This window comes from Eublepharis macularius, chromosome 10 (genome assembly GCF_028583425.1).
Source record: "Eublepharis macularius isolate TG4126 chromosome 10, MPM_Emac_v1.0, whole genome shotgun sequence".
Lineage (NCBI taxonomy): Eukaryota > Metazoa > Chordata > Lepidosauria > Squamata > Eublepharidae > Eublepharis > Eublepharis macularius.
The window spans coordinates 56440452-56468074 of record NC_072799.1 but is presented as its reverse complement, the minus strand read 5'-3'; the positions used below and the strand labels follow the sequence as shown (position 1 = coordinate 56468074).

The 27623-nt window shown below is 42.3% G+C and overlaps 1 protein-coding gene across 3 annotated transcripts in view; it reads left to right on the top strand.

The window, feature by feature from the left end:
* LRBA (LPS responsive beige-like anchor protein) overlaps positions 1–27623 on the top strand; it is a 602029-nt gene that overhangs the window by 307277 nt on the left and 267129 nt on the right. For all 3 annotated transcript variants that reach the window (XM_054990072.1, XM_054990073.1, XM_054990070.1), the window contains exon 38: positions 19629–19753. In XM_054990072.1, coding sequence (XP_054846047.1) covers positions 19629–19753 — 125 coding nt within the window. The remainder of the gene's footprint in view (positions 1–19628; positions 19754–27623) is intronic.

Sequence of the window (27623 nt, the reverse complement as noted above, 5' to 3'; positions counted from 1 at the left end):
GGTTGGGCTTAGTCTCATGACATGAATACATATGATTCTACTGATTAATGTTCTGGGGGGCCATCCTCCTCCTATGGATATAACCAGTTTTCAAACTGGAGGAGAGAATAGGTGCTAATTTCTTAGCAATCTGAGGTGTCTCATGGAGCAAAGACGAGATAATTCATGGAGGAGGAGGATGACAGCCAAAATATACTCCCTTTCCCCAATTATAATGATTTTCTCACATAGGAGCTGAACTGATTAACTTTTCATGGAAAGATTCCTGTTTTTTTTTTTAGAAAAGAACTGTCCTGTCCTGTTTTAAATTTTCAATGGAACCATAAATTTTCTGAACCACATGGAGATGGGTACAGAACATCAGCATCCCCCAGAATGGCTTGTGTGTGCATAGGAGAGAATCAGCATACAGATGTCGTATTTGGTATTGATCACAAGGACCTGTCAGCTCCTCAACTTCAGGGAGGCAGTGAAGACTTTCTCCAGTCTTGTGCCTATTCCTTCCTCTCTGCCCACCATACTGTAGTTTTGCACACTGTCATTTTTGAAATATAGGCAAAACACCCTAGGATCACAAGGGAAAAGTTATTGTACAAAGCCTCATTGGTGGGAGTTTTGAGTGGATACTCCCCCTTTTGATTGGTCTGAAAGGAGACACTCTGCTTCTGGGTAATCCTTGAAATAGTAAGGTGCAAACCTTTGTTATGCTTTTGCCAAGCATAGACAGCTGCTAGGGGAGGCATCCTTCAGGTAAGGTGGGGAGATGCCTTAATTTTGTGTGTTTAATTAGTACTACATTTTTATTTGTCTTTCTGTATTCTGTAGTTTCACTTTGTAGATTTCACGAATAGCTGTTTTTTTTGAAGAATAAAATCTTCACAGTTTTATACTTTGGCTCTGAGAGACTTTCTGGGTTATTTTCTATGAGCCAAGCCACTTCAAGAATGCATTACCATATAGAACTAAGAAAGAGGCAGTGAGCATCCTGCCCTTGTATCTGTCTCACACACACATGCACACATACCCATATTCAAAGTGTGAAGTATTGAGTGGACTGAAGCAAACTATCTGACAAATTGAATTTTCCAGGTGGTGGTAGGGAAACTACTGAAGATGTACCTCTAGAACCCAACAAGGCTAAGACCTAATAGACACTCAACTGATTCAGAGAAACATGGGAGTCAAACACTGTAATTAATTTTAATAAAGGAGCTTATTTTTGCTTCTATTTTGACATGATTTTAATTCAGTTTGCTGTCTTTGTTCAGAATCATAGTATGGAAGCACACTAGATATAAATAACAAGTTCTGCTGTTCGTATCTGCACTTGATTGTAGTGAAAGAAAGATCCATAATGTGAAGGAAGAAGAATAAAATCTGACACCCATGCACGTATTGATTATTTCTCTTACGTGCTTAGTTTATTGTTCCTTTACCCAATATTGCTTCATAGCAGTTAATTTTTAAAGAAGCTTAATTGCTTTCAAGTAGTTTGAGAGCTAGTCATCAAATTCAATTAATAGGGTTCCCCCCACCTTTTAAATGGTCTCTGTGAGGCAAGAGATCATGTTCTGATTAAGGTAACTGAACAACACAACAACTGATAATCTGAATTAAAGCTTACTTTTGCTATACAATCGCAATTCAAATTTTTCACAGTTTATGAATTTGTCTTTCTTTTGTAGTTAACATTAAGTACTTGTATTCTGATTACAAAGCAGGACCTTATAAGACCTGTAAAATCTATAAAAATATTCTTTTTACCTTAAAAATAATGCATCTGTCTCCCTGTTGTTACAACTAGGAGTGTGCATAATGAAAATCACAAGCCATAAAAACTATGAAAATAAATTTCTGGGTTTTACTTGTGCCTCTCTGGAACAGAATAGCTAGTCCTGGTTGTTTGGTAGTTTCTAAACCCCTCCCTCATGAAATCCCTAGGGTTTTTATTCTTTTTTTTGACTTCTGGTGTTTACTAGCAATGCAGCATGAGCTTGCATTTCACTTGAATCTGTACTGAATGTCTCCCTTCCAATCACATCATTGCAAGGGAGGAGTAAAGAGCACTCCTAGCCAACCCCAAAGAGAACTGCCATTCTGCCTGATGGCTGCCACTGGATACAATGCGAGCCCCTTAATTTTCCACCCTCCCATAACTATGGGAGATATCCACTAGCCATAACTCCTAGAAACCAACCTACACTCCAGCCTAGAGACTGCCAGCCACTTAGACATACGCGCACCACGTGCTGGGGGCTATATCATCTGGTAGCCAAATAACCATAGCTCAGAGGAAATATGAGGGACAAGCTGCCCTGTTCCATCTGCCGGTGAGACTGGGCATTGCCTTGAAACGTAAATGCCAGGACCAGTCTCCAGAACCCATCTCAAAATCCTATACCACTTGGATAAGCACCACTGTCTAATTGTCCATATGAAGTGGGCTGAGGGGTTATCTAGTTCCCTCCCCCACACCAACTGCCAGAAGGATTGGAAAATTCCAAGCATATAGTAAGACCCCTGTTCTGACTGGTCAATGGGCCAGTGCTCAGCCCACTAGTGCCCCTGAACTAAACCCGGAGCCATTGGGCCCTGAGGCAGCAGAAACTCCAAGGAAACTCTACTTCTAGATGCCAACACCCTAGAGACAAGGCTCAGTGCCCAGCCAACTGCTGGAGCTCCCATAAAGGAGGCCAGCTTGCAGCTTCCTGGTCCATGTGCAGTAAACCAGCTTAAATCTAATTCAGTGGCTCCCTCCTCAGGTCCACCTCATCCTTCTCCTCCACTTCCTGAAGAGGAGGGTTAACCCTCAACATGTTGTTCCTTTTATGATTGTCCCTTTATAACTGGAGCAAGTAATAACTCAGAGGCCAAACTGTAAAACCCCAAGGCAAGACCCAAGATGATACAATCCAGGAGTCTAAACATGGGAGCCCGGAGACTGTTGCTTGAACCTGCCCCCCCCCCCACAGCCATGCACTAGGGGCCAGTGGACTTACCTATCTGCCAGTCAAGCTCACTGTCACCTCAACATGACTAGGTTACAGCAGCCTAGGCCAGCAGGGGAAGGGGTTTAACAAGATACCACCCTGAGACTATAAATCCTTGCTAAGCCAGTAGCAATAATATGTGAAGCAATCTGCCCTTCAGATGACTGCAAGCCCCGCACCCCCCAGCCTCAGCCAGGCCTTCACTGCTGTTGCTGTAAGTACTCTCTCCAAATAAAGTGAAAACATTCGAGGGGGGAGGGAGCCTAGATAGGCTGGAGGCCTCCAGGGGCTGAGCCTAACCATGCTTCAGCCCTCCTGACTGATAGACACTGATAGCCCAGTATTTCCTTACTCCCTTTGCCCACTTCACCATCCGCAAGGGTTGCCTATGCACAGGGCTCATTTTGAGGGGGAATGTGCAGGAACGCAATTCCAGCAGTTCCCCAAAGAGGTCACATGTCAGGTGGCCCCGCCCATCTGACTCTCGTCCATTTGGGCCCATTTCGGCCTGGATTGGGCCAAAACGGCCCGGATCGGGACTCTGATGGGTGTTGGATCACTCTTCTGCTCAGCAGTGGTCTAATCCTGACCATTTTGGCCCCCTTTTCCAGCCATTTTCAGCCCCTTTTTGCCATTTTGGGCCCAATTTTGGCCCTGAATGGCCAGGATTGGGTCCAAAACAGCCAGGATAGGTGATGTCAGGGGTGTGGCATATGCAAATCAGTTATGCCAATGACACACTTTTGGTGATGTCAAGGGATGTGACATATGCTAATAAGTTATGCTAATGAGTTGTGCTAATGAGTTCCTGCAGCTCTTTTTCCACGAAATGACCCCTGCCTATGCAGATAGGGCTGCTTTGCAGGAGACTTATTCGCTGGCTGTTTGCCCTTAGCAGAGCTACCACCCTTTTTATTTTTTAATTTAGTGTGTCATGATGTAAATGTACAGTAATGTAATGTACTGTAGTAACACGAACCCCCAAAATGGCAGCCCAAACACTGTGTAAGCTGCAGAGGCCTCTATAAAATGGCTGCCAGTGCTAGGAGGCTAAGCAGGCTACAGGGTGACACACTCAGAATGGCCACCCCAGCACAGTATAAGCTGTAAAAGCCCCACCAAAATGGCCTCCACTGCCAGTAAGCAGGAGGCAAATCATACTATATAAAACCCACACTCAAAATGGCCACTGCTGGAGCTGTGGATATTGTAGATGCCTTCTCAATAAGGCTGCACTGCCAGGAGGCTAAGCAGACTACTGGGTGTCCTACCCAAAATGGCTGCACTCAACTGAATAAACTGCCAAGCCCTCCTACAAAATGCACCCCCGTGCTGCCTGAAGGCCTTAGGCTGAGCTATTGCTGCTGGAAATACTCCCTCCTAAGTAATTATAAATGGGGGGGGGGCGGGCAGGAGGAAAAAGCCTAGACAGAGAGGGGGAGGCCTACCAGCATTCCCCCTGCTAGGCCAGTAGCAATAATGTAATCCACCTCTCAGATGGCTGCAATTCACCCCTGCGGCCTACAGCAAAGCCTATTGCTGTTTCTGCTGAAAGTACTCCCTCCCAACAAAATAAAAAACAGAGGGGAAGGGGAGAAGAGACTAATTAGGCCAGAGGTCTGCAAGGGCTGGTATAACCCTGCTTTAGCCCTCCTGACTGATAGACAACAGTCCCCAAAACTAAATAAGGAGGGGGAAATAATAATAATAAAAAATCTCTGCCAAACCACTGATCCTGGCGCTGGGCCCTGGCTCTCCTCCTGTTGTTTGAAGGTAGCAAGCAGGGGAATATCACAGCTTTCCCCAAGGCAGCTATAGCTACCTAGCCCTGAAGGCCTTCAGTAAAACTGGCCTCAGAGGAGCTTGGCTGAGAGAGCTTGATATATGCTCTGCTCAGGCCAAGCTTTCAATGCTGACTGAGCCCTACAGAGGCAGAGCCTCCCTTTATAGGGCCAGGCCCCGCCTCCCAAGACCTGGCTATCCAGGAATGCAAGGCTACCTCTCCCTTCGTGCAGTAAGGCAAAAGCAGCCCCCAGCCCAAGCATGTTTCACATGCAGTCGGGTGTGCCGTCTTCTCCTTTCCCCTTGCTTCCCCCTTCACCTCTCCTGGTAGACTGGAGAGAGTCTTTTCTTATGAAAGCAAAAAAAGCTGAATGGAGGGGGAAGGGTTGACTCAGAAGTCCATAGCATTCAAATGCTTTGCCAAATGTGCTTGAAACTTGAGAGTTCAGTGAAGGAAAGGCAGAAGACATTCCACTACAATTTTGGTGACATTTACTTGAAAAATGACTTCAGCCCCTCAGAAGACACCCATTGGGAATAATGAAAGTGCAAAGATGGCTGGGGAGGGCTGCAACAAAAGCCTTCCTCACTTTCTGAAAGGAAACAACATCTTTACAAATGATTTGGATGTTCAACATCTTTATATATGACTTGAATAAATGAGTAGAGAGGATGCTCATTAAATTTGCAGATGATACTAAATTGGGAGGGGTAGCAAATACAGTAGAAGTCATAATCAAGTTTCAAGATGATCTTGACTGGCTGAAAAATTGGGCTAAAACTAACAAAATGAATTTCAACAGAGATAAATGTAAAGTTCTGCATTTAGGTAGGAAAATCAAATGCATAATTATAGGATGTGGGAGACTTGTATTGACAGTAGTACATGTGAAACGGGCTACTGGTAGTGTGTGCATGGGGGGCTAGAGATAGCTCTGAATTCCCTGCATTATGCAGCATAATTATGCAGGACTAAATGACCATTGGGCTCTCTTCCAGTTCTGTTTCTAATCAACAAAATGCAACAAGGAAGGAAGGCAAATGCAGATTTTTTCAATGGAAAGGTAATTTTTTATTGTCAGTCACTGTAGAAGTAGAGAAATGGAATTAATACAGAGGTTTATTTTTAATGCTGGTGTGCATAGGGGTGTGCAGAAAAAAAATTGGTTCAATCTGGGTATCAGGGATACCATAAAATTTCGGTATGCCTGAAATCTGGGTATGATTCTCTAATCTGGTTCCATAAGATTAGAGAATCTCAAATTTATATGGCATTTATTCCCTCTGGAGAAAACAGTCCACAGAGGCTTGGAGGGGATTTTCCAACCAAACTCCATAACATTTGCTGGAAACTTACTCTTTTCCTAAAGATGCCCCAAGTTTCTGGAAGATTAGATCCCAGGATGCAATTCTGTGGGCTCCCAGCCACTCACCATTGTTACCTGTTGGGAAACATTTCCAGGCAAGGAGAAAAGTAAAAGCAACATCTGGTCAAAAGCCAGTTCCAATGCAAGTCCATTTCCAATGCAACCTGAAACAACAAAGCCAAACAGAATCAAACTACAGCAAGGGAACCAGTGTCAAACCAGAGAATCCCAATGTCAAACAAGAGAATCCCAAACTGAAGCAAGGGGGAGGGGCACACTGGACAAGCCATGGAGTTTAAAAGGTGGCTGGTGGTGGCTTGAGGGCTCTTTGAGCTCGCAGGTGGAGGTGGGATGGAAATCCATAGATCTTGCAGAGAAAAGAGGTAGAGCAGCAGCTGCAAGTGAGAGGGTAGTGGGGTACAGTGAGAGGGTAGTTCCAAGGCAAGCTCTGTGGCAGAAGAGTGGTGCAAGGGCAGTAGGGTACAGGAAGCAGCAGGCAGAGAGGCTGGAAACCATGAGGGCACAAGCCAAGGGAGATGGTCTTGCTTTCCACCCCATGCCTGGAAAGAAGAAAAAAGCTTGGAGAAGCCAGCCTGCAGTTTAATCTGGCCTGTCAGTGTCCAATTTCCCAGATCTGATCTGGGTTCTTCTAATTTAAATTGGCATAGCTGGATTATGCCAGATCAAGATAAATCTGACTATATAACCAGTATATGAATGCTGGATCGCAGACCCATAAAGGCTGGCTGAAGCTCTCCAGCTGGCTGGCTGGCTGCTGCTTCATGGCCATTTTAGGAATTAGTTAAAAAGAGAACTTAGTGTGGCTACACAGAGAGAGACCTATTTTGGGGGTCTGTAAAAATACCCACCTTTATTCAATCTACTTGAAGATTCTTTAGATTAGAAGGAGGACTGTGTTCTGAGTGGTTTTGGTATTATTGTGCAAAAACAGGTGCCCCAGAGCCTCCAATTGGTTCCTTTTTACCTTCCCCATTTAAAAAAATCCACAAAAATCACAAGAATTGAAAAAAAATCCTGACAAATTTTGATCCCCCCCAGTCCAGCAACACCCAAACAGAAAACTACAATCACGTTAAACATTTCATTCAACAGCCCCAGATATGAAATCACAATGAAAACACACCTCCAGTTACAATAAGGTATTTTAATAATGTATGTATGTTTGTTTATACCTCACCTTTCTCCCAAATGGTGACCCAGAATGACTTACATGGCCCTCTCATCCATGTTATCCTCACAATAGTCTTGTAAGGTAGGTAATGTGTCACAGGCCCAAGGTTACCCAACAAGCTTCCATATTAAAGCAGGTATTTGAACCCGGGTTTCCCAGATTATTTTATTTATTTCTATTCTGCTCTTCCTGCAAGCAAGCTCAGAGCAGATCACAACATTTTAAAATGTAAAATAAATATAATAAAATCTCACAGCAATATAACACAAATTATAAAACAGCCACACACAATTTGCCCCACTGCCTCAGCCTAATAACCCACCTCAGCCTAATAACCCGTGGGACGGGGTGGCCAGTTAGACACTCCTGCATTAGCCCACACTGGCTCTCTCTATAACATGTTCTTGCATGCTAAATACATGAATTCCTTAACATTTTTCTTTAGCACTGGGAGAGCTAATGTGCCCCTAGGAAGTCCTCTTATTCAGGGTGCAAGATTTATTACCAATTTTTGCTGACTTCATTGGAGATTGTGGCTATCCTGAGTCACAAGGCACCTTAAGATTCTCTGCAATTCTGCTGTACAGAAGGAAGACATGGTTTCTTCTGAGGTTTTGACTTGGGCAAATATTGTCTATAATATTTTCACCCATATTTCTAGTTCTTCATATAAGAAGAGCCATGCTGGATTAGATCAATCTAGTTCAGCATCCTGTTTCCCATAGTAACCAGCCACACTATGAGTACAATAGGGAAGCCAATACCTCCCCCTGTTGCCTCCCTGCAACTTTTATTCAGAGGTACAGTATCTTTCAACATACTGGTTCCAGCTATCACAGCTATCAGCCATTGATGGATAGACTCATCCTCCATTAATTGTCTAACGCCCTTTTAAAGCCTTCTAAACTGGCGACTATCACTGCTGTCAATGACAATGAGTCCCTGAAGTTTATTGGATTGTAGGAAGTAATACTTTTTCCTCTGCCTTGAATCTACTGCCCATCAACTTCAGTTGTGTGCCCCAAGGTCTTTGCTTTGAAAAAAACCCTCTTGTTCACTAGTAAGTTATGAAAATTCACCAAACACTGCATTGTACTACTACAATCTGATGAAGGGCGCTTTGACTCTCAAAAGCTTATACTCTGGAAATTTTGTGATCTTTAAGATGCTAATGGTCTTGAAACTTGCTTTTCTACTGCAGAGCAACATGGCTGCCTACCTGAAACACATTGTACCAGTTGATGAATGTTGGCAAAGATGCTTGATATGAGAAATGCATGTTGAAATCAATGGGCTTGTGATCTATTCTGAAACCAATACATTTATCACTATTCTGCACCAATTACACATGTGTATTATAAATAAATTCCACTTCTGGTTAAGTAAAATGCCTGATTAATCTGAAATACAAGATCCCTTTTTAATCTCACAGCTACCCCCAAGCTCTGATCATTATGTCATGCTACCATCTATGACTAAGTTTTCCTATAATATCAGTTAAACGGAAGAGATCTAATACAAAAGCCTTTGGTGACAGTAAAAACCTTTTGGGAGGCAGTAATATATAGGTTGCACAAACAGGGCAAAATTCCACAAATGGTATTAGCAATGAAATTCAAACACAAAGGAAAGGTGTTCTTAAGGTAAAATCCTGGGTAGAGAACATCTGAAGCTATGTGTGTGTGGAGAAAGGAGTTTTGATTGTGACCAGAGTCTTCCTGAGGTTAAAGTTTAAGGTAACATAAGGAGGAGCTTTAATAAAGGTCCAAGGCAGTTTTTAAAAGTTACAGCATCTTTATTGTAGTTTCTATTAAATACTGTGACTACCTGAAAGATAATACATAAATTAGTAGGCATGAAAATCTACTTCATCATAATTATATGTGGTTCTTCATCGAAGTTAATGTTTTCTGAAGCTTCACTAAAAGAAATATGTGAAGATTAGAAAATATTTTACTATCTGAAACACTTTTTTCCCATTAAGATGGTACAGAGATGGGTAGCTTGTACTTTATTTATGGCTACTCTTTGATAAATGGTAGAGATTTTAGTTAGTATGCTCCATCTCTATCTGCATGAAGGCACAATGCATTTCAGTTCGTGAGACAGAAGAGAATGCTTTATCTCATGATGCCCTCTAATACCTAGATGTTATTTCATCTAGATTTATGCTGAAAGTAAAGCTGTGCTGGAAGTTGATCACTTTTATCTTTCAATTTAAAATCAAGTGCATAATACTTTTGCTGAAGGAGGGCGGGAAAGCCATTTATTAAGTTTGTAGTTGACCTAGTTAGAATTTTAAATTTTTACAGTAGCTGATGTAGGCTGGAAAAAAGGAAAAAATGCTTAGACTTAAATTTTTGAAGTCTTACAGCCTTAGTGAAATGAAACTTCACATTTATAAAAGCAATTGGAGTGTTTGTTTTTACTGTCATGCTTTGTTTCTTCTACCATTAGCAATTTGAAAGCAGCAACTGATAATCCAACGTGTTCTGCTGGCATATTTTGAAAATCTGGAAGTTTTTTCTTAAGCATGCTTAACTGAGAAGTAGGTCTTATTAAACTTAGCGAGATTTACTACTAAGTAGATATATGTAAGATCATACCTGACACTGTAAACCAATGCTGTGAATCAAACAGCATATTTTTTCCACAGAAAAAAGGCATGACTGGTGACTTTTCATTAGCCCATGCCCTTCAGTGCAGAGGTGAGGTAGCCATTTTGTTACCGGAAGTGGTCTCCTTGCAATAAATAATTTGTGGGGGAATTAGCAAGCAAGGAGGATGGCTATGCAAGAGTTCAGTAACGGCGTGGATCAATCACCTGTGTCTACGGAGTCCCCTCCCCAAATTAGCAAACAAGGCTGGTTCTTAACAACAGACAATAACTTTTATTACAGAACAAGGCTTCGTGCACATACACACAAAATTCCTGGGGAAAATAATTACACACACGCACAGAGTCCTAGGAAGCTTAGCCGGAAATTGGGGATAGAGAGAGAGAGGGAGCAAGTATATCTACCTATCCTGAACAGCAGTCCAGTCCACGGTGAAAAGAGAGAGAAAAGCTTCAAACGTTCAGCATCCTTGGCCAAGAGAGCAAGAGGCTCAGAGCAAACCTCAAGGGAACAGCGCTTGTGGATCCAATAAGCGTGAACGATTTGGATGGGGCCAGGACTCTACCTTTATAGGTAAAATGTGCACTGAGGTGGGGGAAACTTACCTAGTAGTCAGAACAAAGACTTCAATGGTCAGTTCCTGGGTTTGACAAAATATTTGATTGCCGTGATGGGTAGCTGCACGGGGCATGTGGATACAAATGTAAAACTAGTTCTTGCGCTGCACAAAAAAGGATAGTTTGCTGATGAAGTCCACCGGCACTAAGTTAAGTACTTTTACGGAGGGACTGTTCTTTCCCAGGAATGACTGTATATACTTATGAATGTCATTTGATTAGCTTCTCAATCATGGACAAGAGATCTCATCACAGAAGAAGGGAAAGTAATGTATTATGTGGGGATGACTCTGCGAGACCTTTGTTGCACTGGACCCCTCTGGGGCTGGAGAGATAGTAAGTCCAATCGCTTCTCAATCACTCCGCATTCCTGTGCAGCATTCCATGCGTGCCATGTTCTCCTGGGCAGGATTCAGCAACTGTTAGAGGCTCTCTGGTGGCAATACAGCAGCCATTTTAACTCCAGGGGCCTGAACATCTTTAATATCATAAGCAGCCATATTAAAATGGCTATTAAAATGGCGGAGGCTGGGCCGACCACAACATGAAGGAATGGACTTTGGGAGCTGTTTAGGGGTGGCAAATAGTGTCTGAAATGGTGGGGTGGAGGAAAGAAGGAGGCTGACCATGAAAAGTTTAAAGTTGTCCTTGTCTCATATCAGATCAGCCAGATCTTGTCTTCGTCCTCTACATAGATCAGTATCATATTAAACGTTAAATAAGGAGGAATCAAGGTCACTTTAGTCCCATTTGCACTGCAGTCCTAGGCTACCTCACTTACTAAGCAATTCCCTTATGCTTGTCAGAGTTGGCTGGATATACCCTGTCTGGTGCCAACTGTCTGCTGTGTGGCACTATAACTCTAGTTTTAATTTTTTTTTTGGTATTAATAATTTTTAAGATGTGATTTTGTTAAGTATGTTTTAATTTGTTAGCTGTCTAGATGACCCTTATGATGGTAGAAAGGCAAGGTATACATTTTGTTGAAGAAATAAATAATGTTATCTGTATGTTCCTCTGTTTTTTATCAGACCCTATGTCCAAAGATATAAGGACATTCTACATAGTTCTGTTTCCTTTCGTATTATAATATTCTGTCAGTTTAGGAACTGCATCTGTAGAGATTCACAGTTACAGATAAGCATGAATCCCCTGACTACACTCCAAAGTGTAATTGTAAGTCAATATAAACTTCCTTCAGGTAAAACTGATTCAGTTAAAATCTTTTATTCTGGTTGTGTTCACGTATTTGGGTCATTTAATTTATTTCTTGGAAATAAATTAAAACTTCACACAATCTGTTCCACAAATACCAGTGATGTTGAAAATTCTTGTGGTTGATCACAATAGTTCCAAGCTGAACAGCAGTATTGTTTCCTGGTCTCTGGATGAAGTACTTTTAGTAATGTAGACAGGAACAGCATTTTCCTTTCTATCAAAAAGAAAAAAAATAGACAATTGGTATGCATTTGAAACTGAATCTTAGATTTTCCTAAGGTGCTGTGATCTAAGCTACTAGACTTTGACATTATTTGTAATGTCTTCTGACTTGGTCATACTCTGTTTTGGGTTTTTTTTTCCATCGAGGCAAACTAGACAATGATGGGATGATGCATTTGTCACAATGCAGATTAAACCAAGTTCCAATAATACAGAGTGGCTGCACAGGATATTGAACACACAGCATGGTCCCCTGGAAGGGAGTGCTGATGCTAGTGCCTCCCTGTTACATTTTTTTCTCCCCAGCCCCCGCCCCTTCCCATTAGATTCCAAATAATCCCTACTAGAAGCAAAACTGCGGAGAAGAAGCAATTACAGAGGGGCCAGGGAAAGTTCAGTATCCCTCTTCTGCCCACCCATGCTATATTTTATAAATGACCCACTTAGCTGCCCCAATTCAGAGGATATTGGCACAGTCTTCATTGTAACATACAAGTTATGCCACCTTAACATCTGGCCCTAAAGCATTTGTTCTGATGGTTTCAGACAGACCCAAGTGTAACATTTTGAGAAGGTGATCATCACAATCTTAACAGCTATGAGCATAATTAATAGCCTCAGCTTCTAGAGCTGTCAGTCAGGCACTTTCCTCAACGGCACAAAAACTCACACTCATGACCAGGCATAAGCAAACATTTTACCTGCATGATGTATTTAACCTCCAGCCCAGGAAACAAGAGATGTTTTTCTTTTGAACAGGCATCTTGTGAAATGAGCTCCAGACTAGTCTCCTGTTTTCATTACAGCATGTGGTTTATTAAGGCTACTGCACTGTACTTTCTGTCTGGTTTTATATTTGGCAAAATTACCCTTCACGTAGATAGGGTTGTGTTTTTTCTTTTTGCCTTTTAAACCAGTTTTATAGCAGACACTGCTGCATTGATTCATTTAAGATTGAACTCACTTCCGTGAAATGTTAGCTAGGTTTGGTCCTTCTTCATAAAAGCCATAAAATTTTGGATTGTGTTTAGATGTTTTACATGACTCAAAATAAATGGTGGTCTGAGCCATCCACTTCATGGTTTGGGAGGCTGCATTTTTGTTGCCTCCTCTCATAAATTCCTTTTTTGCTCTACACAGCTGTAGCTGTTGCCCCTCTCATGTTCTGTTAAAGAAAACCAATTCTGATAGAAACTGGTATTGCAGGACCCTACTGTGTGCTGAGTTATTAATGATCATTATTTGACCATTGCTGGACACTTTAACATCATGGTCCATGCCTTCCTACTTCCTGTATAATTATGTGGGGGGGGAGGGGAGTGTTTTTCAAACTCAATCTGGGACTTGATTCTATGCAAATTAATGTTGATTACGTGCACAGTGATTACATACACAATGGGCCAAGCATAGAAATCATGAGGCAATTCGCTCGTTGCTTCCTTTTTTGGCTGTAGCCCTCAATTGTTCCTGGATAACCTCCAGTCCTTCCTCGTGTCTAGAAAATGTCTCCCCACAACCCTCTTCTCTCTTCCCAGAAGCAAGTGCCTCTCCCTGACCTAGCACTGTAAGACTTGTTGATTTCTCCTCTACATCCATGCTACTAATGTGTCAGTCTGAGGCTTTTAAGCTCAACTAGTTACATCAGCAGTGATATTGGAGGAGGACATATGTGAGTCATAGGTCACCAGAACTTGCCCAGATGCTGCCAGTTGCTGATGTTTATAGTAGTGCTATGTAGTTAGCATTTTAAGAACTTATAAAAAGTTGCTACTGATGCATTATTCCATGAGTCTCTCCCCCAAATATCCAGTATTTTGATAAACTATAGCATCAGGGTGAAAAATGATACAGTACAATGCAGCTTGGTGTAGCAATTTGGTTTCTATGCACCATCTTTAGTTGAAGACTAGAGGTCAAAATCAGTCTTGTCCAGTGTTGTCAGGGCTTGCCGTGGGTGCCGCTGGGCAGGGTGCCAGCAGGCCTGGCTCTGACTTCAAAGGGGTGTCAGGGATACTGCAGGACCCTGCTCTGTGGAAGGAGGGGTGGTATACCTCACCCAGACGCCCTCTCAGTCTACTTGCTGGCCTGCTCAACCTGACCCCATCATCACGTTTCTTCTCCTCCTTCATCAGCTTGCCTCCTCCCCTCCTTGCACTCTCTCACTTCTCTCCACTCCATCACTCCTACTCAACCCACCACACCCTGTGAGAGGGCTTCCCTTTTATCCCCTCAGCCTTGCCATGCTCTACCTGCTGCCCTCTAACCATGGCCCTAGCTGGCTTAGACAGCTGCACTTGTGCTTGTTTGGCTGGAAGCACTGGGCCGGGCCACCTGGGCCTTGTTGGCTGGCTCTGGCAGGGCTGATGGCTGAAGGCAGGTCCAGCTGAGCTTCCTTGGCTGACTGCCTATCTTCTCCCCCAGATTGCCTCAGGCAGCTCCACCTGGTGTTGCTTCGCTCCTGGCCTAGATTATTGCTTTCAAGATGGGCTGCAGGCTAGGGCGTGGCTCTGGGTTGCTGAAGCTGCTTCTCCTCCTCGGTTGGTAAGGCTTCTGTTTGCCCAACTGCTGGTTGCCTGTCCCCGCTGAGTTGCTGAGGCTGCTTCTCTTCCCTGGCTGGTAACGGTTTCTGTTTGGTCAGCTGCTGTCTGTCTGCATTGCCTTTTTCCTCTCCCTCTGCTCTGGCCCCCTCTGGGTTGACCCCACTCTCTCTGCCTGGCCTCCTAGACTCCCACTGGAGGGTGGGACTCGCTGGCCTCCACCTGCCCCTTCTAACCCTCTGAGGCTTGAGTGCTTCTTTCCCTCCCTCCTGTTTAGGTAGGTTCTGGCCCTGGGAGCCTGCTGGGGCGACTGGGCGGCTGTCTCCCAGCTCCTCCTCCCGGCAAGTCCGGGGACTGCACTGTGGACCCCAGACAAGTGTTTCCAGTTAGACTGAGGTTGTGTGTCTGCTTCTTGCTTCAAAAGCAACAAATCAATATGGTGGTTTCATGTAGCAATGTCCATTGTTTAAAAAAGAAAAATTTACTTACCTTTAGTGAGCTGTCCCTTTATACCAAAATAATAATCATCATCAGTCTTAGCAAGTGAAAGTTTTTTTAAAAAATGTAATAGTGCTCTAGAAGTGAGGCTGTATCCCTTCATACAATGATGACAATGACAACAACAGCTATAATAAGTATTGGTAGTACTAGCCATCGTCATTTTATTAGTTTACTAATGCTCTAGAAATTAGGCTCTATGTTAGCTGACAAATTTTCTTAATCCACATGTTCTCAAACACATTCTACTGTTAACTGGCATTATGCTTCAAAATAAACCAAATATTAGGTATCTTCAAGAAATACACCTGATAAGGAGTTTTCAGTACAAACTAAGCACTTGAAATCTGTAATGATTTTTCCAGTAGTGCCTTCATGCCTTCTGCTATTGTTACATTTAATTTTACTAATTTTAACACAGTAAAGTAATTTTAACCAGAAGAATGGCATCATTTAATTACATCACAGAAAGATGAATGGATGACAAATTAATAATTTACCGTCTTTGTACAATACTGTAGGGTAAACCATTGGAAGGATTGATGGCAAAAGCAGTTAACAAATTTTAGAAGCCTCTATTACCTTTCATTGTCATATGTTTGTGGCACTGACCATAATAAGCTTTGCAGGGGATCTCAGTCAAGGGAACTAATTACTTGTGCTGATTGCCATACTGATAAATAGACTCTCATTGTATCATTCCCTGAAGATGAGGAACAGTTTGTGATTCACGACTCTATCCTAGTTGATATTTGATAGTAATTTTAACCGATAAATGAAGGAAGGCAGAATGATAAAGTGGCTATCCATGCTCTATGACTATCAAGGCATACATATAGCTGGCTGTGTTCTATCTTTTGGGGGGAGAGTAATCACTAATAGAAAATTTTAAGTTGTTTATTTTCAGCAAATGTAGGATTTTTTCTTTTATATAACAATTCTAGACGATTTATATGGAATTACTTGGAAATGAAAGTCTTTCAAACCTGTTTGTCTTTTTATATAAGGCACAGAAAGTAAAAGTATAGGCCTCTCAATTAGAACAGAATACAAAATAGTGATAAGTGTTGGAATTAATGCAAGAAGTGACGTTCAGTACAATTCTGAGGGGGAGGGGAGTGCCCTGGGAGGCTAGGAGTTACACTGGTGTATCCCGGACTTATGCTGATGTAACCCCCCTCCATTCTATGCTGGCATAGTAGCCTGGCACTGCTCCACCCAGCTCCTTTGCCGGCAGCTGGCTACGGTGGCTGGGTGCAGGAATTACTGAGATGTAACTCACGGTGCTGGTGGGGCGCAACTTAGTCCATTTTCTAAACTGTTTCAGGCATGGGAATGCCACCAGTAGTGGCGGAAAATTATGCCACAAAAATGATGGCATAGCCCGTGGGCACCCATTGTACAGGAAAAGTCCATTCCCCCCCCCCACACACCCGGCCCCACCCAAGTGGTGTGGCCCAGCAGAGCATAGGATGCTGACTATTACAGGGGCCAATCCACTTGTGCCCCTGCAGCAGCCGAGCCCCCTTCCCAGCACCCAGTCAGCTCCCTGGGCACCCTACATAACCTCCGGCTTGGGTGTCCATGACCCCAGGTAGCTAGCGTGTGAGCCAAGAGAAGGTGCTTGCAGTGGTGGGGCAAGAGTGTGCAGGGGGAACTTTGCGAAATTTGGGGCATGCCTTGCTCTTGCATGTGGGGGGAGAGCCACCTCCAGAATATCCGACTAACAACTACCACACGAGTTCCTTGCAGGTTACTCATCTTCTAAGTCCTGGCTCGAGGAAGGGTAAGGGCACACTGACAGGTAAGAAAGAGCTGGAGAGGTGGCTGCCCCGGCACGCTCATTCATACCACCTTCCCCTCACCCACACCTCTGTTTCCCTTTCAGACCAGTTATGACCTGTCAGGGAGGCCAGGGAGTGTGATTGTTCCAGCCCCTGATGGTCCTTCCTGGCTGCCATCTGAGACCTGCTCACAGAGCTGTTCCCTAGGCAGCCTGCAGTTTAACCCTGCTCCTGAGAAGGTAGCATGAGGAATGGCCCTTGTGGTTCTGACTGCCATGCAAACAGCCCCCCAAGCTGAATGAGAATTCCACATTGAATACCTGCCCGCTGGAGGAGGGAGCATACATGTGTTGGTGCAAGCATGCACCATCTCTCTACTGGTAATCACAGGATTAACAGTCTTAATCGGTCCAGTCCAGGTAGCCCAAAGACCACGCCAGCTGGATGAGCCTTCCGTTCCTGGTCTCCCCAGCCACTATCTCCATAGGATCCTTTGGGTTGCAGCGAGTGGCCTTCTCGCCTCAGTATGGGGAAGCCAGGGGAACATGGAGCAGCTGTGACAACCGCTGGAGTGGGATCGCCATGGGCACCTCCATGGCAGGATATGACCAAGAGTGGTTTTTGTCAAGATCCCCCCCTCATCTGCATATGGAGATCCTTTGTGACAGCTGGGAGGGTCTGGGCTGGGGAGCAGACCGCCCCCTTGCACTCATGTGTGCATGGCCAGATGAAGGCAACTGGCCCTGTCCAGTAACTCACACAATGCCAGCATGGGAGGGTGTTGTAAGGCTGCTGGCACCATGGCCAGAACACAGCTCCCCGCAGTGACGGTCTAGCTCCCTCAGCCATGTGAGATGGCTGGGCACCCCCAACAGAGTCGGAGGGCTGTGGGCCTGTGACCTGTCCGATTGGTGATGGAGGCCACCTCTGCAACCCCTGAGGCCACCCCTGCAGCTCCCTATGGATGGCTTCCCCCCGTCGTGTGCCTGATGTGGATTCTATGACTATGGGGGCATGTGATCCCTGGCTGCTTGCTTTCTGGCAGGGGGGAATGGAGATGTCAACAGACCGTGAGAATCGCAGCCTGCACATTGGCTGCGCTGTTGCTTGCCACGTGTTCCTGTCATGAGGGCGGCGTAGCTATAGGAGGATGCTGGCAGGGTTGTCAGGGAAGGGCGGAGCATGCGCGCTCGACAGTGGCCTCACCATGCCTTTCCAGACTCAGCTGCTGGTGTAGCGTTCCCATTAAAGTCCTTAGAGAGTAGACAAGCAGCACTGCAGGTACACGGGCATGCGGACACCAACGGCACAGCGGGCCTCAGGATTGCTCTGCCCATGTTTTAACATTGGAATAGGGTTTGTTAATGAAAACCCACATTTTGCATGTATTCGTTTACATACTGTATATTATCTATATTATCTAAGACTGTTGACTTACCCTTCGACAAGAATATTTTCTCTTTCAGGTTACTAAATAATTAAAGTAGGGACAAAACTACCAGTATTGTGTGTTGATAATAATTTCTGATCTAAAAAATCAATCTGAGCTTTTAATTTGTTAGAACTGACTGATATATGGTGATTATTAGCTCATGTAATAGAAATGAGGTTATACTTTGCATTTTAGGTTTATCATTCATGCAACAATCTTTTATAAATAAAATTATATCTTTGTAATGGAATCATGCAGATGTTGGTTGTAGATCTCTAGTAACAATCTTCTTGTAAAGCTCTGTTGTTTCACTACATAATGTGTATGTATGTGTAAATTGTGAATATATATGAATGCACACCTGAGTTGGTTGTTTTTGCAGTTTTTAATGGTTAATATACAGTTTTACAGCACATTCATTCAGGATAATCTAACAAGATAGCATCTGGCATTTATATATGACCATATTAAAAAGATCTATGCAGTTAAAAAGATCTATGCATATTTGAATAATACAATGTGGAAAATAACAAATGTGATAAAAAGCTTTTTCTAAATGTAAATTGTAAAATGGCTTCAATATGCACACTATAGCATGGTAGTTCTTAATTAAATGCAAAAATGCAGCTACATAAAAAAGAAATCCAATCTGATTTGTTTGAAAATTGATTGCTATTTCATAGTCCTGGAATGGTTTGTTTAAAAACAGGAAATGGAAACGAAATGTATTTTCTTGTGTTGTTCTAAGCCTCAGGGGCTAAATGTAATGAATATTTTAAGAGATTATTTTAATTAAATTCCTGCACATCTAAACAGAGTAATATTTTATTATCACATACATAATCATGTAACAGAAGTATTCATTAAAGTTAACACTTTCTCGACCAAGAATTCATGTATGATTTACTGACCTTGTGCAAAAAGGCACAAATTAGGAAGAAAAATGAAGGGGGACAGACTTTGATTAATATAGGTAATGCTATACCATATTTATAATAGCCTTTTCCCTATTCTGGTTTATAAATGCAGTCACTGAGAAAGGTGCCCTGCTGAGGCTGAAATGAGGCTGAAATCGGAGCACATGCCACTAGAGTGTGGGGAAACTGATCACACTGTCAGCAATTCATTTCAAAATGATGTATTTAGTGCTCATTTCACCTTCCAAGAAAAAAAGAGAAAGGAGTTCCTCAGACTGGAAGGTGATATTGTTATTTTCAAGGACATACCTAAGTTAAAGATTGTAGAAAGGGGTTTGGGGTGCTATTTTTTTTTTAAAAAGCAGAGCAAACAAGGAAAGCTTTATGCAGAAATTCAGTGCTACCATGCTGTTTGATAATTGCTAACATATGTGGTTCCTCTGTTTCATTGTAGTCGTCCTCGTGAGTTCTGGCGCCTTGACTACTGGGAAGATGACTTGCGGCGCCGGCGACGATTTGTGCGTAACCCCCTTGGATCGACACATCCTGAAGCGACGTTAAAAGCAGCAATAGAACATGGTCAGTGTAAAATCTGCTTCTTGCCGATAGCAGCAGGTACCGTGCATGGCAAGGAGGCTCAGAGCTTCATTTGTTTGAGACGATGTGAAACTGTTTCACATTCCAAAGTCTCTTCCTTGCATTTCAGCCCTGTGAGTTTAAAGGCCTAATTATATCTTAATGGCATCTGTCTATGGAAGAATTTTGCTCAGAGCATTGAACTTGCCAATGATTTCAGACAAAGGTAGAAGATTCCTTTATTCCCTTGGTGTAGTTTATGATAAATTACCTATTTGTGTTATAACAATGTGGCCAAAGTATATTTCCCTGTGAGAAAGCCTTAGTGATTATTTTAATTAGCTCTACTTTAAATTGAAAACTGTGTACAAACCTATCTACATTGGTAGGAATTCTTTTTTCTGTTTTTCTGCATTTTAGTTTTTTGCTTGATTTTTCTTTTTAATATAAGAGGTACTCTTCAGATATGAGGACTAAATTCTAAGAACAGATACGTTCCCCTTCCCCCCTTTTTTGCAGTGCATTGACATTATTTTTTCTAATTTCAAGTTGCAAAAACCAATAATTATTTATAATGGTTTTAAAATTCAGCTTTATCAGGTGTTTAGGTTTTCCGGGGAGCTAAAGGGGGAAATAAAAGAAGTTACACTGAAAATTAGTTTAAAACTGATATTAATTTTGCTGATAATAGTCCACTTGGGAAATTAATATTTCTTGAGACAAGGTACAAATTGCTAAACTCATTTCTGCTATTTATTTTTAAATGATAAGCGGTTAGTGCCTAATGGAAATTATTTTACTTTTGTGTGACTGTTCATGATTAAAAAGTTTGGCCTGGGCCGCACATCTTGACCTCTCACAGCCATCCATAAGCAGCCATTTCTAGAGGAAAGTGTCTTCAGTATGTCAACCACTATACTGTCAACATGGACAGAAGTCCTTTAAAACAAATGGCCATAGAAAGAACAGTCAATAATATGATATAACGGCAATAATAGTCCATAATCCTCACAGCTTTAGCTAAAGCTAGAGGAAAGAAGGAGATGTAGATTTAAATAGGCCACTTCTGCTTTGTTAAGTTTGTACTGCGTATGTACAAAGGGTTTCCAAGCACACTGGAAGTCTTTGACCATTCTGTTTTGCTTCTGTAGAACCAACAGTCAGTTGCATTCCTTATGTAATACTAAATCACGTCAATAGTGTCACTTCACAATCTATTGACTGGAGAATTTTTATATATATAATGTATATTTTATGGAGTGAAATAGTTGAATCCTCTTTATAGAAAGAAATGCAGTGTGTGATGCTATACTAGTACAATTAAATAATAAATATTTATGTTTCAAAGAGGACCATAATATTTTTACAGATTGCTTTAAACACAGATTTAATTACTAATTGCCATAATTGCAAGCGCAATTCCATTTTACTAGCATTTTTATTATGTGTAAATTTTCCAGATATTTTTAGTTTAACAAAATAATACTGATGATTTTTAAATGATTCAATTAATTATTTTATTTTTCACTGAAATTATTCTATAAATGTGTCAAATTGAACCCTCCCCCAGTTAACGTACAATCCTATAAATAATTTGCCTCGAGGAGAAATCATACTACTTGCTGGATATGCAAAATATCCAAACAACATTAAACTTCTTATTAGAGCTCCCCTCAATATTAACACAGTCTTCAGGAAAAGAGCGTTCCTAAGGCAAATATTTCTCTTGTTTGCATTTATATCATTCCCTATCACTAGGATGAATAGCAGCATGTTAATATTATGATTAAAAAGAAAGTAATACAGTTCAACAAATGACTTCCAAAGTGAGTAAATGGCTTGTGTGCAGGGTGGAATGGCCATTTTGGCCACTGGGAAGTTTCCTAGTGAGTCGATGGCCTCCTTCCACAGAAGGGCCAAACCACCCCAGTGGGTAGGGCTAACAGGTGTCTAGTTTTGAACTGGAAAGTCCAGTATATGCCTTTTATGTCCAGTAAATAAATTGTCTAACTAATTACGCCTGCAACCATTGCAGCCAAGCTCCCTGCGTGCTCTCTGTCTTTCCTCTATGGCTTGATAAAGTAGCAACACCCCAGTATGCTTGTTCTCCATTACAGCCAGTAAGGTTTGAAAAGAACTGAATCTACCAGGGGACAGGTAGGTTTTTCCCAGATAAGTCTTACTGGCTCAACTGAAGAAAGCTGGAAAGGGAGAGATTTTCATGGCCAATCAGTTAGTTTCCCATATTGGTTTCAGCTGACTGTGGGGGTAGATGATGGCAGGACTAAATCTTCTAAAGAAAAGGGTTTTTTTGTTTTTTAAAAAAGAGATCTTGGGAGGTTGTGGTTGGGGAAAAGGCTGGCCAGTTTGGAGTTAGCAGGTACTTCTGTCACAGGGCTGGCCTAGCCCAGGTGGGAGGGAGGCCATCAGACTCTACCTGGAGGCGTCCTGATGGTTTTTAATCACCAAACCATCCCAGCCTTACAGAGAATATGTATCCAACCAGAGTCACCCAATGAGTTTCTTTGGTAGAATGAGGATTCAAGGTTCTAGTCTGAAAGTCTAACCATTACACCACAAAGATTTTTGTGGGGTGGCTGCTATTGAAACAGTATCAAGCAGCTGGAACCAAATGAGGTCTTTTCCGCACAACTCTTTTTAGTCGGTTCTGGCTTCATACTGCATTGATTTCTCTCTGCATGCACAGTCAAAATACCCTGATTCAATCTCTAAACTGCTTCTCAGACTTTTGTGCATTCGGCAGGGAGAAAGGCTGCATCTGCCTCAGAATCATATCATTCTCCGGCCTTTCTGTAGCTTTTCTTCCTCCGCATATACCTCCTGTTTTTTCAACAAAGTCAAACCATAGCTTTTTTGAAGTGCAGAATCTTCTCTGAGGCCCTTGCATCTTGATTGGTTGAACAGCAACCAATCCATTTTTTCCTAATTTTGAATTTGTTTAAAACAGCAAAACAAAAGCCTTGCAACAAATTGGGCGGGGGGGGGGGAGAGAATGCTGCAATATAGCTAACAGGAAAAACTCTGTAGAGAGCCCTGAATCCCTAATATTTTAAAGTTTCCCTCCAGAACACTGATACCAACTGGCACAGAAATGTCATCATTGTTTGTTATGTATTGTGTGTGCACACTAACCTCAGCAGTAAGAAGTAAATCGTCTTGTTATCAACACAAATTATGTAGGATGGCATTTTGTGCAGGAGATTCTGTGCTTCCAGTACTTCTAGCCCATTTGTTTTTGCCTTTTAATTAAAAAAATGCAACATTGGTGCTTTAAAAAAACAAAAAACAAACCCTTGCAAGTTTCCTCAGCCTATTAACTGATGAAACTGATGTGTCCTCAGCTAATCGACTGATGAAACTGACATGTCCTCTCTCCCCAAAAGGTCCACAACAGAAATGGAGCATTTTTCTAGTAGAGAAAAAATAAACAGATACCACTTTGCTTCAGCTCCCTCAAGTGCAGGATTACAGAGGCCCAAAGCAGATCTAATCTTCACTGATCAAATACCCAGAAAACTTGGGTCGCTTCCACACGTCCTTAATGAGATGGCCTGCTAACGGAACTTTGGCGGGTTATCTCACCCATTACATACATCATCATTTCCTATGCGCGAGCAGGTTGTGATGATCCCGGGTTTTGAGCGTTTTTTGTGAAACTTGTTTTGTTCTGTTTTCATTTTTGATGCTGCTTTTTTCGTGCAATTATCTACCGTATCAATGCATCTGGTGACTTTTTTGCACTTTTGAAGTGCCCGCCCACAAATCTCCAACCCCTCCTCTTGCCATTATCCCTCCCACACAAGCGTCTGGCTTGCATGCACGATGGTATAAGTCTTCCCCTCTCTTATTAAAAACTTTTTAAAACGGTCCTTGCGCTATTATGATGCAGTGCTTGCTACATTGGATCACTCAGCAATCAGACTATCAGTTTAGGAACAACTTTGGGAACAGAATGCCATTTCTGATTTTATTTCAAACTAGCTTTAAAGCCTGTTGTTTAGGAAAATACAACAGCTCCTAGCAGCGCCTCCCCCTACCCCCGCACCTCTCCCCGCAGCATCAGTCAAGAGGGGGATGGGGAAGAGAGCAGGAGCTCCCTCCTCTGATCCCTCGGCCACTGCTTGGCTTATGCACAGCCCTCCCAAGGCCCCATGGAGGCGGCAGGGAGCACCACCTCTGCTACTGTGGGATGTTGGGAGGGCCTCGTTGCCACACTGAGCCTTCCTGCAGCCTGTGCTGAGCTCTTCCGGGCCTCTGGAGGCCCCAAGGAGGCAGTGGAGAGGCAAACCGTTTTGCCCCTCACTCGCTTCTTATCCCTGCATATTGCGCTTCCGCAGGGACAAGAAGTGAGTGCTAGGGAACATAGTTTGCCTTTTATATAGTAGGATATGAAATCATGCGATTGCAGTACTCAAACATTTTTGTATTTAAAACTTTGGGAAATCAACGGTAGAGAATGGAGTACTACGCATGCCCAGTTTCTACAGAAACTGAAAGACAGGTCAACTATATAGTGCAATCCCACATGCGCTAAAAAAAAAAAAAGGAAAGTTGGGCGGGACTGCTCCAATGTCATTTGTGACAAGGTTCAGAAAGAATGCACTTTCTGTTTTGGGGGCTTTTTTAATTCCGCTACGAACACACACAAGAAATGCATGAGGACGTTGAGTATGGGAGTTATGAAAGCAGGTTGGGAAGACAGCTGCGGGACAGAGAAAGCCTCCCCTCCAAAAGGAAAATGTGGAAGCGACCCTGGTGTAAGTGTGCATGGAGAAAACACCCAAGTCACACAAATTGCTTGGTAGCAAATCGCCCAGTGGTTGCTGCCAGACCTGGCCTACGGGTGTGCGCTTCGGGAATCCTATTCGGGTAAAATACCCAAATCAGACCCGATCTGGAAAGCTTTGGGATTTCTGAATCGGGGCTAGCATTTTTTCATGGCCACAATCTCTGGATTAAAGTATCCTAAGATTTGGCCAGATTGAGAATTAAATATATTGATGATGGTGGTGATGATGATGATATATTGGTTGACAATTTTTTATCAGTTGTATCCAGTATTTTTGTTGAAACCATCTGGCAACTCTACTAGTGGTAGGTCAGTGTGTGGTGCCTGCTGGCTGCCTGTCCCTCCTTGGGAAAGGTCGGGCCAGGGCAGGCTGGAGGCAAGACAGGCAGACAGTCCCTCTCTACTCTGGCAGGAGCAGAGCTGTGGCCCTTTTCCAGGGCCGTTTTCCCCTCCCAGTCCTTCCCTGCTTGCATGCTCTCACAGTGCAATTCTCAGAACACTTTCCCATCTGGGAGACTTGAGTAGGATTCTGAGTAATCTACCTAAGATGGTGCTGTAATTGGGCCTTTTTCTTGCTGCTCCCTAAATATCAGGCCCCTTTCTACCTCACCACCCTTTTTTGAGATTTGTTTTGCTATTAAGAATGTTTTGAGGAAACATTCACACATACACTTTAGTGTTATGGTTTTGTGGATTCTTGCATTTCACATCTAAGCAAACACCCCTATCCTACATGCAAACTGTATGTAAACATACCCAATCCAAACACCCTATTTCTGTCTGTCTATCTTTGAACTGATTTGTTCAAGTCACTAAGATATTCTATAATAAATTAGTGCAACATCCTATACAGATAGGTGACCAGCCTTTGAATCTGTGTCACCTCACTTTTCAATGGTCATCAGAATTCTTGGTAGAATTGTTCTTCTGTCCTGTGGTTTCTCTTTAAAAATTAATGAGAAAACATTCTATTTCAATTATATACACTCCAGTCCACAGCTATTTATGAGAACTGGGTTCATGCCAGTTCAGACCCATTTTGCTCATTTTGGAACCTCACTGGTTTAATTCCAAATGTTTCTGCTTAACTGGGATGTGGATCAGGCTGAAGCATAGTAATTATTGCAGCATTGACAAGTGGTTCCATTTCTTTCCAAATACTGCTGATTTTAGTGTGCATGTTTTTTACTTGCTCTTACTTGGAACCATCTATTAGGAGGAGAAAGAGAAGAATTGGGGCCACAGTGTGAATAGCAATAAGGAAAAGTTGTACGAGCAGTAAATAAAATTGTAAGAATGTCTTAGAATTAAATACTACTACTGTTGTGGGTTACGACACATTCACAATATACAAACATACTATTCAAACAAAATGAAATGTGATGTGCAATCCTATTTCTATTGAATGCAATGGACTTTACAATGAACATTGAGAAAGGATTTTTTCCCATAGCTCTTACCCTAGAGAATGTAGGCCATGAGAACTTTCAATTGGAAGAAGTAGAAGAGATCAAAAAACAATCAGAAACCAAGATATGGTATAGTAAGACCTAGAGAGAGAAACAGCAAAACTCAGCTCCATTTATGCATTTCAGTAGCCATCTCTTTTAGGGATTGATTTGATTTGAAGAAGAGCCTCTGGTGCAGTGGTGGCAGAGTAAATACCTGAAGACTAATGTTCTCTGTTCAGACAATCAATATCAGCCTCATGACTATACTCCTGGCTACCTTCTAGTTAAAAACATTTTTTTAAAATTCTGACAATTTAATTGCCCTTACCAAGCACACATTAAATTGCCTGGGAAAAGGAACTGGAGGAAATTTTTCAAAGAGTACAGGAAAAGAGGGAAGATCCAAAATAGTTATTTGTAAAAGTCAGTGTAGAAAAGGCACTGCTCTCTTATTTTCGCCTTTGCCACTGAATAAAAATAAACTTCCAGGTAAAGAGTGTTTGCATTGTAGAAGTCAGCGCCACCCTATAAAAAAGAATCATTTTTCTCTATACTATTCTCACCACTTAATAGATACATACCTAATAGATACATACCTAATGAACAGGTCTGAGGGCAAAGATGAGAGTTACTCTTAAAATTGGAAAGTTTTGCTAACACAAAGCATATAAATGAACCTGACAGAAAAACCTGCAGCAAATACTTTATATAGCCCTTCATTTCCCACAAACATCTTAATATTTACTTGTGAGTACTGGTTAAAACAATGCATTTTAAGTGCATTTACCTCTGTCCTAATATTGAGATACTAGCTTCTTTGCATATGTATCTTCTGAATAGTAAGGTGTTGGGATCACCTATTGCAGAATTTCTCAAACTGGAACCTTTTTGAAGACCACAGATGTCCTGTTTATCATGCATCTCCACCAAGCCTTGCCTTCTCTGCTTTTCTCCTACATGATTTTTCTTTTTTTTCTTCTCATACCCTTTCTTGGTCATGTATAAACATCTTGTTCTTGCCAGTGGACTTTTGGACAACAAAGCCCCCTTTATGCAGCTCAGACTCAATACTTTGTCTTAGTTCTATCTGTTTCTTTCTTCCTGTCTAGCTTTCCTTGTTACTTCCCTGTTTATTGGTTCGTTAGCCTTTTTACTTACTCTCTGATTTATCCCACCTTTTGGGATTGTCTTCATAGTATCAGTTTGTCTTGGCTCAGCTCCTTAACTCTGTATCTGTCTCAGTTTTCAATAAAATACCCTTCATTTGGCATGATGAGTCCAAACAGTACAGTTGGTCTTCTGGCCTGACCTCAAGGGGGCCTGATCCTTCAGGGAGTACTGCTATTTAAAAAAATGGAGCTGCCTTATACTGAACCATACCATTTGTCCATCAAGGTCAGTATTGACTAGAGTTGCCAGTCCCTGTGAGGCTAAACCAGAGGAAGAGGGGACATGGGCGGAATTATGTGAGGGGAAGTAACTTTGCATGTGTGCAAAGCATACACCCTACATCGCACCAGGAATGACATAATTGCTGGTATGAGGCAGAAGTAATGGTTTGTGCCAGGGGCCGATTGAGTGAAAATCAGCCCAAACACTGTATTGGGGGCCA